This window comes from Camellia sinensis, chromosome 8 (genome assembly GCF_055761805.1).
Source record: "Camellia sinensis isolate YWXY chromosome 8, ASM5576180v1, whole genome shotgun sequence".
In the NCBI taxonomy this organism is placed as follows: domain Eukaryota; kingdom Viridiplantae; phylum Streptophyta; class Magnoliopsida; order Ericales; family Theaceae; genus Camellia; species Camellia sinensis.
The window spans coordinates 12,264,346-12,274,274 of record NC_138968.1 but is presented as its reverse complement, the minus strand read 5'-3'; the positions used below and the strand labels follow the sequence as shown (position 1 = coordinate 12,274,274).

Sequence of the window (9,929 nt, the reverse complement as noted above, 5' to 3'; positions counted from 1 at the left end):
CAACCAGTTGTCCCTGGCACAAATTTGATGAAAGTGCACCGTTGGAGCGAGTGGTATCAAATTGATAAAATGGGTCATTTTTAACTCAAATTTGGTGAAAAATCTGATTCACCGTTGGAGATGCTCTTAAGGATATAAAATATGCATTATAATACATTAAATTCTCCCAAACCTCAACCCTGCTAGTCATCAGGAAAAAATAAATAAATAAATAAATAAAATAAAATCCATTTTCACCGGTCTCTCGGTTATATTTATCATATGCAACAAATTTTTAAGAATAATGTTATATGAATCAATTGATATTAATAGATGATATATTAGAGAAAATTAGTCTAAGGTCTTTTTTCCATTTTTAGTAATGAAAAATATCCACAATGTTATTTTTTGATATCTAAGGTCCCTCAACCCACACCCATATATCATATCAAAGAAATTTGACTCTCCCTTTGTTTCCAATCTTCATTCTATCAAACCTCATTTCCGCAAGAGCACTTCCACTTAGACTCCCCACAATTCTTCAAGTGGCTTTTCAAATCAACCAACACTGAGAAACTCTTCTTGTTGCAGCAATTGCAAGAGTACATCTTCGGACAATGACTTCTCTTGAAGTGATTTTTCACGCAAATCACTGATTTCAATAGCCTGAACTTTTTATGCGATTTGTTTCGATTACACCCTACGAAAGGACAAAAAAATCGAGTCTTCCTCCGACTAAACTCCGACGAACACCTCTCCGGTTTCGCCACAGCCTCCCGCGTCTTGAACCGATTCCCGTGGGCTCGCATGTGCATCCACAGACTCGCAACGCGCTTGAATCCTTTCCTGCAAATATCGTAGGAATGAATGTGCTCTGCGAGAAGCTTCACCACATCAAGCTCTATAATCTCCCAATCATCGCTCCCAATCTCATCCTTCATCTTTTCGTCCTCCACCTTCAAAGTCATCACACTTTTTTCCTCGCTTATAATCATTGCATCCATGGAAGTTTTCACATCAAAACTGCTTAAATTCTCTAAAATTTTCAGATCTAGTCCTGCGTTGATTATCGAGGTCAGATTTTCTGATTTGAGAGGGTTTGGAGAGGTAGAAGGGTGCTGATTTAGGGCATTGGTAGTGTGAAATGTATGAATTTGAGCAATTTATTTGTAATAACTTTTCAAATCAATAGAAGACCTATTTTCTTTGGGTTTCAGTCTCTGGTCCAGAATTTTCTTTGGTGAGCACTTTACTTTGGTTGTGTACTATTAGTATATATATTACACTTCTCATTCTTTCTCTTCTATTCAACTGATAAAGGATTTGATTGGTAAAGGATCTGGAATTTTTTTTGATTTCAATTTTCTCTGGTACAAGATTTTGAATTTTCTTTGGTAAAAGATTTGCATTTTCTCTGGTTTCACAAAGAAAGGATTCTACAGAAGCAAACAATTTTGTTCAGAAAAATTTCAATTTTCTCTGGAGAGGAGGGAAGGCTAGAGAAATTCTCCGGAGAGTGGGTTAGAGAAATTTGAAAGTCTAGAGAAATTTTGTTTCTTGGTTGTACTCAGTGCAATAATTTTGTGCATGATCTGTCTGGTGTACACATTTCTCTTTGCATCAGTGCTAGTAGTGGTGTTGTTGTTTTGCCCCTCTTTTTCTTTTTCTTTTTCTTTTTTTTTTCTTTTTTTGAGTTAAAAACCATAGCTGTTAATTCTTTACATAATCTGGAAATTTCTCTGGAGAGAAACAGATAATTTCTCTGGTTCAAAATTTCTGGATAGAATCTCTTTGGGAAATCTAGAGAAATACTCTGGGTGAAATTTCTCTGGATCAAATTGACGAACTTTAGACATTATGAAAATATTAGATGTCCTTTATGCTATAAAATCCTAATATCAGGGACCCTAAAAAAAAAAAAAAAAAAAAAAAACCTATAATATAATTGAATAATACTAGGAGTCATGAAAAAAAATAATAAGTGAGATCAATAATAATGTCATAATACATATTGGTATATTAATTAGAATATTAATTAGTATATATAGCACTACCAAATCTTTAAGAATAGTGCTATACGCACCAATTAGTGTACTAACTAATGTACCAATTTAAAAATATAATCTCGTGAGTGTTTGCAATAAATATAATCACACAATTTAAAAGTTATCGTCAATAATACTTTAATTCATTCTCATGAAGACATGTCAAGTGCAAAGTCATACATCCTATCATCTTAACAAAAAAAATCAAGGGTAAATTATAATTTAACCCCCTCTAGTTTGCCTAAAAAACACGGAGCCCCCCTATAGTTTCATTTGTAACACTTAAACCCCTATACTTCATACCAGAGTGTAATTTCTGACTGACGTAACAGAAATTTTAAAAAGTCATAAATGCCCCTAGATATTTTATAAGAATATGTCCACAGAAAAAATAAAAATACAGAAATTGACGCTTTGAAATCACAATTGCAGACAGCAATAGATAATCTAATTTTTGTTTTACATCAAAATATCTGGTTTACTGTGATTCTCTCTTGAGATCAAAACAAAATCAACTAAAACACAATATGATCCGAGTGTCATCCGCTAAACTAAAAATTGCCTAACACAAAGCCCATGTTGCTTGGCTATAACACATCCTCGTGATAGAGATGAAGTCCTGGACCAAAACGAGCACAAGCTCGACGAAATGCCATTGATTCTGCCTTCTGCACTGGATCTCCATAGCCTGTATCGCTTACAGGAGCAGTACCTGTTGACTCCTTATATATCTTATCAAAAACAAAACAAAAAAAAAAAGTGAAGAGCAACCGAGGTAAGTTCCCTCACACACACACACACACACACACACACACACACACATATATATATATATATATATATTCCTATTGAGATCCATAAAAATTAAAAAAAATAAAAAAAGAAAAGAAACAGGAAGGAGTAAGAGAGAGAGAATTCGATGTAGAGCGTTGGCAAGAAGGGGTGGTCCAGCATCTTTAGAATCTTCTTCTCCATCTCCGCCCTCTAAATCTTCTTCTTCACAGCCAAAACCTCTCTGTTCATCACTTTCAGGGTGTAGAAGTTGCCACCGCCCCTGCGGAGGTAGCAAAGGAAGACCCTCCCGATGTCGCCGCTCCCAATTTGGCGTACGAGGCCAAAGTCCCTGAAACCAAGCCCCACTTTCCACCTAAACGTCAACGATCGTATGGCTTGCCACGAGGAGTCCGACGATCAGTGTGGCTTTAGCGACAGAGTCTCCGGCGACTTCGATCTCAGTTCTAGATTTTCAAAGGACAATCGGCTGAAACTAACGCAACTGTCACTACTACTCATCGAGCTCTGGCTTGAATTTAGGGTTTGAACAAGTTCTCAAAAATGTCAAGAATGGTTGGAAACAGTTGGATTTGAACTTTTTTTCAACAAATTTTTTGAATCAAATACGAAGAAAATGCTAGGGATTGCGACAATAGAGAACGAGTGAACAGTAACTCAATGGACAGAGAGAGAGAGAGAGAGAGAGAGCTTTTTGGCTAATTGACTAAAAAAGTAAGTCCCCAAACGGGGCCTAAGTACCCCATCTTGTGGATTCATATTTTTTTTGTTCTTTGTTTAAGATCTGTATATATATATATAGGATATTTTGGTCATTTGCCATATATTTTTAGGCGGAAAAAATTGCTCCACTCACCATTCATAGTCGTGTAATACACGTTCTGTTTAAACAAACAGTTCCGTCATAAATTACACTTTGATATAAAGTATGGGGTTTAAGTGTCACAAATGAAACTAGGGGGGGCTCCGTGTTTTTTGGGCAAACTACAAGGAGTTAAATTATAATTTATCCAAAAATCAATTAAAATTTTAAACGCTAGCAACAAGTAAAGATATATCATAATATTCAAGATTTTCTTTTGTTATACTCAAAGCATTTCTTTCATTCACAAGAAGCCACTTCAAGAGCAAAATCACGAATCTCATCACCTTAACAACAACAACCAAAAAAAAAAGAAAAAAAAAAAGGTTAAGAGTACTAACAACGAGTAAAAATATCTCATAATATTCAAAATTTGGAACATGTCAATAAGTTTAACTGACACAAACACAATTTCAATCTCAAAGTAGAATCTAACTCAAATTCTTCAAGAAGTATGCTTTAACTCAAATTTTATTGAATATTGTACTCAACAAACAAATCACTCCCAAATAAGATACAAAATTACTCTCAATATATATGCAAGTGGAATAATGTAAGTCAAAATTAAAATATCTCGCATACTACATTTTTGAAAAACATTAATAAAAAAGAATAAATAGTCTTATGAAAGGAATGTCAAATATTAAAAATTTAAAATTATCACATTATGAACTTGTCAATCATGTCCACATACAAAGCATATCACTCTAAAGATCAAATAGAACTTTTATGCTGTGTTTGGTTAGGAGATTTGAGGAGGGATTTGGAAAGGGAAATGGAAATGATAAGTGAAATGTGAATAAAACATACCTATATTTCACCTAGTTTCACACACCTTTTCCCTTTCCCTTTCCAAATCCCTCCCCAAATCTTCCAACCAAACACAGCGTTATTCGGTTGTAATGTAGGGGTGAAGGAAGGATTAAAAAAAAGGTAAAGGTGGTAATAAAATTGAATATCTAAGATAACTGGAATAAGAATAAATATAATAGGGCCATGCATTTAATTCACTTCTTTTCTTTCATAACTTCACCATATTTTTTAAAATGATTTCTCTTCTTTTTTCTTTTTTTTTAACTTATTCATCCTTTTTCTTTTAAAAAATGAATCCCAACAAACCTCAATATACATCGGGTATTGTGTTCAATCAAGAAATGTTAAATAAAGGCTCAAAATGGTGTCTAGTGGTTAATGAAATAAAGAAAATATAAAAGATTCGAAAAATCAAAGGTGGCATAGAGTCATCTCTCAAGAATTGGTATGATTCTTCCATACAAGTGAAGCGATATTAAATAGTATATAGTTGGTCATCAGTGTGGATCTCCAACGGACTCGGGGAGGTTAATTAAAAAAATATAACAAATATCTACACAACACAAGAAGTAAGAATATAATATTATGATACAAACAAATTCACAAAATCAGAAACACAAGGATCTTAATGTTGTGTTTGGTTGGGGGATTTGAGGAGGGATTTGGAAAGGGAAAGGGAAAAGGTGTGTGAAACTAGGTGAAATATAGATATATTTTATTCACATTTCACCTACCTTTTCTATTTCTCTTTCCAAATCCTTCTCCAAATCCTCCAACCAAACACAGCATAAATCTCAAGACTGCAAAGTAAATATGCATAGGTAAGTCATCTCAGCAATAGTTTACCAGCACAAGATCAAGTTTCAACAAGTTTCTCAAGTAATTTTTAAAATTACAACTAACAAGCGCGTCTTTTAATTCATAATACAATCAGCTAAGCTCCACATCTTTCCATTGTGCCTTGCAACAAATCATCTTCAAATCCATTACTCAACTGCAGAGAACAACGAAAAAAAAAAATAAGAAATAAGAAAAGAAGTTTAGCATCATAAAATATCTTCCTTTTAATCATCCTATCATTTAAAAAAATATATTATTTTCAGCTTGGCATCAAATTCAGATAGCACTTTTAATTAAAAGGTGACACATGCACCCAATAAGACTTTAACCCACAATTGAACCTTCCATACCAAATTCAAGTGGGATGAGAAGTGTCAAGGTTTGTTTCTGGTGGGAGGAAGAATTGCCACTTTGAGCAAGAGCTCATTGGCATAAACTTTAAGATGATCTAATCAAGGTTACATGTGTATAACATCTGAAAATTTATTTTGAGCATAACAGGACATTGGGCGGGGGGGGGGGGGGGGGGGCGCGGGAATCTACAACAATAACAAATTAAATATAATCATTTGGCAAGGACCTCCTGTTCAAATGCCATTATTAAGTCTATCCCTCTACAATAATAATGCACATTCTCAGCAATGTCAATTTCTCATTGAACAAAAATTTAACAATGAAAATTTAATTTTCGCAAACCAACTTTTTTGCCTTTCAAAACATATCTTGTCAAAGCAACAAGCAAAACAACATGTATTGGCAACCTTGAATAATCCTAGGAGGAATAAATCGAAAAAATGGGCAGCTCCAACTCCTACACTTTTTTCTGGTTTTATCAAACAGCATAAATCATTTATAGAAGTCTAAAAACCACGAGTAGTTTAAAATAAACTGCACAAATTTGGAGGTGAACTTGTACAAAGAAAGAAAAGAGCTGAATACAGTTATTTTGGAGAAAAAAAAGGGAGGGGAACAGGTGGGAACAAAACAGGTCTTGCTATTAAATAAAATTAAACACCACCGCCATCAGCAATGAAACACAAGAACACAAAATGAGACTTCACTCCTAATTCTAAAATATATCACTCGGTTGAGAACCCAATTGAGCAAGAATTGTCAATTTTCTTTTCCAAATTCTACACGAGAAGTAAATTTTAAAAGAAAGTGAAATTTGAGGTACAGTGGACACCATTACTCATTCTTTAAACCTAATATCTTAAAGAAGGGAATGTCACATCCCCAACACTAACTTGAGAACAGGAGACATGACCTGCTGATAATCCTGGTTACCAAGGTCTCAAGATAACACCAAGTTGGGTGATGACTAATCAATCTTAGCAGAAGCATGCATTATTTTACCATAACTAAAGATAAAATTCCACGTGTCCAAAACATTCCCACCATCGGAGCAAGTATCTATATAAACCATTGGAGCAAGTGTCTATATAAACAAAGTTCAAGGCACCATATTTACATATACAAAACTTAAACCTCCACTGGCCAATACTCATAATGGCCTTTACAAAAACAAGAAACCCATGACAAATCTAATTGGCTCCACCACACAACAAAAATATGTCCAACTAGAAGGGTCTCCAACAATGGGGTGAGCTAAAAGCCTAATGAATAGCATTATACTAAGGCACAAGAGTTTGATATAAGTACCGTGGATATACAAGGTTATCAAGACACAGTTTCAAAACAATTCTCATTTGAATTCTTCGCAAGATTAACAAGAACTTTTGGGTTTTGATCTCAACTCCCTCAACCCTCAACCACAATTAAAGAGTTTGGAAGAAGCTTTAACTGACCTTCTCTCACGAGTTAGCTCTTCTTGCAAATTATATTTCTGAGGCTTCAGGCCTTGGGTAGTGTTTAGTCCACTTCAAACTTGTCTCCAAGCTCCACTTTCACAGCCATATATGGTATAAACCATGAGCTACTCGCTTTTTTTCAAACTCTACCAGAAACCGTTTGTTTAGTCCTTCAAACTTGTCTCACTTATATCTATTTTAAAATATTCAAAACAGTAAAACCAATGCTTCTATCAGCCTTTTAAGAGTGTGAGACCACCTTTGCATTCTCTCTCTCCCTTGAGCACTCTCCCAAGTGTTTCCCCTTATACTATGGCAAGGCAAGATGCGTCCCAAAGAACCCAAGGTTATTTCTCCAGTAGGAACCCAACAGCCTTCCAAAGGCATTTGGCAGGCCTTTCAGGATTCTAGGACACCATCAGAAGGTCCAACAACGTCCAGATACTCATCTCCAGAAGCATCAACTGGTTATGTGGTGACCAATATACCAAATTTGTCATATTGTACCATCTCAGCAACCTCCAGCAGTAGGCCCCACGAGCCCAGCACCAGCAGCCCTTTAGAACTAGACCAGATAATTTCAAGCCTACTTGGACCCTATTTGCACAGCTTTATCAGCCCATGCCCACACCAAGAATGAAATAATATTCATAATCAACATTTTTACATTGTCATGCACATTCAAACAGAACAAGGAGTTGTGTTCACCCAGTCTTCCAACAAGAGCCATCAAGTAGCAATAAGAGCCTCAAAGGCACAAGGGCCATGAAACATTGAAGATACGAGAGACGTCTAGAGATAAACAAGAGGGATCCAAAGGAATCCCACAAGCCATAAAAGCCTGCCAAGAGTCCCTAACCTATGAAGCATGGGTACTTCGAACAACATGCTATACCCATACCGGATACTTACCGGCGTATGGTACTTCTACATACGTAGCGGCTACACGAAACAAGTACCCAAATTTTTTCTTCTTAATTTTTGGCGTACTTAGACATACCTAGTATATACCCAAGTCATACTGTACCTCAGTCGAAACAATATTTTCTTCTACTATAGAGATAAAATCCCTTACACTAGACTTCTTTTATTTTTATGCTTAGCATGATTTTAAAATTAAGCTATGGTTTGTAGGCTACTTAAAATAATGACATTTAATATTAGTTTATACATTTACTTTTAGCATTAAATGTTAATTGTAGGTTGGATATTAACAAATTAAACCATTTAATCAATTTTTACATTACTCTAAATTAAAAATAAATATTCTTTTACAAACGTACCAAGCCGTATGCGTACCCTACTTGTTTTGAATTTTACCGTATCGATGTACCTCGATGAAGCACGGATACTCCAAAAATAGTGCCGTACGAGTACCGGGCACTTACCGGGTGCGGGTACGCATACCGGTACTGCAGTACGCGTACCGGGTACGGAAAAAGAAGGTCCAGTACGTTTGGTTCATTCGGGTACGGCGTGGGTATGCCATTGGTACGTTTCGGGTATGCCAGGGCCATTTTTTTTTTTTTTTGTCCTTGCAGATCAACAATTATTACTATTTTTTTTTTTTTGTGCCCTTGTAGATCAATAATTTTGATGTTTCTCTGCAGTCCTGTCTGTCTATATGAATTGTATAAGCATATCGCAAATAATTTTGATGTTTTTAAAAAGCAATTGAACAAAAAAAAATAACAAGACCTATAAAGGGTAGTTCTGTACATGACTATGCATTATACTTTTGCTTCAGATCCTCCTAGAATTTCTTTATAAAATCTTTAATCATAACAAACTTTTAAAGTTTATGCACAAAACATTAAAAATTGATACTGTATTAGTTGATTAGTAGTGGTTGGGAATGATGCAATTTTATGTATTATGCAAATTGCAATTGACAACCTGTCCCAATTGAGAATTTTTTTTCCTTTACTGTTGGCAATTAACTTTAAATCTTTCTTTGGTCTCCTGTTATTTCTTTGGTCTCACCCTATAAAAATAACAAATTGATGAGCAAAAAGAAAGATTTTAAAAATAAATTATGATCACAAATTCACAGTGCATAACATGTCATAGTGAGAGATTTCACAAATATTATTTTTAACGCTTAATGGTTTTAAATTATAGAAAAATGAGTAGTTCTCTTTTTAATTTTAATATTTAATTTTAATTTGTAGGTTGGATCCTTTAACCATAATTATTTTAAAAAAAAATATCGGCGTACCGCAGCTGTACCCGTATCATATTTTTTTTGAGTTTTGCCAAATCGGCGTACCCGTACTCATACTCGTACCCGTACCCGTACCCGCACCCGCACCCGCACCCGCACCCGCACCCGTGCTTCCTTGATGTACCCATATCGTACCTGTATCAGTACTTGTAAGAAAAACTGATGTATTATTGATTGATATAATGCTATATTTATTACAATGATTCATGATTCCTATATATAGAAGAGGGTGAGTGTGTAGTAGGTAAGAAGTAGGTGAAGTGGAGGTGGTAGTGGTGTAGTGGGTTAGGTTTAGTGGAGTAGGTGAGGTGGTAGTGGTGTAGTGGGTTAGGTTTAGTGGAGTAGGTTTAAGTGGGTGAAGTAGGTGATAGGTTTTAACAGCCCCCCGCAAACTCAAGGGGGATAGGAACTAGCCAACTTGAGTTTGGAGAGAGTAACAAAACAAGAAAATAGACGAATACATAAAAGAAAAGGGGATAGGAGACACTGTATGGTCGTGTCAGACCGATGGTGAAGACACTGTATGGTGGTGTCATAACGTTGTAGAGGACACTGGATGGGTG

General features: G+C 35.4%; 1 protein-coding gene and 1 long non-coding RNA gene across 3 annotated transcripts in view; both read right to left on the bottom strand.

Annotated features, from left to right (window-relative positions):
- Nucleotides 1-470: 470 nt before the first annotated feature.
- LOC114286077 (protein SENSITIVE TO PROTON RHIZOTOXICITY 2-like) lies at nucleotides 471-983 on the bottom strand. Its single transcript, XM_028229159.1, has one exon. It carries the CDS (start codon nucleotides 981-983, stop codon nucleotides 471-473), a length of 513 nt encoding a protein of 170 aa, XP_028084960.1.
- Nucleotides 984-5,059: 4,076 nt separating this feature from the next.
- Nucleotides 5,060-9,929, bottom strand: part of LOC114286275 (uncharacterized) — a 32,306-nt gene continuing 27,436 nt past the window's right edge. For both annotated transcript variants that reach the window (XR_014337369.1, XR_014337370.1), the window contains one exon: nucleotides 5,060-5,485. This is a non-coding gene — a long non-coding RNA (uncharacterized LOC114286275). The remainder of the gene's footprint in view (nucleotides 5,486-9,929) is intronic.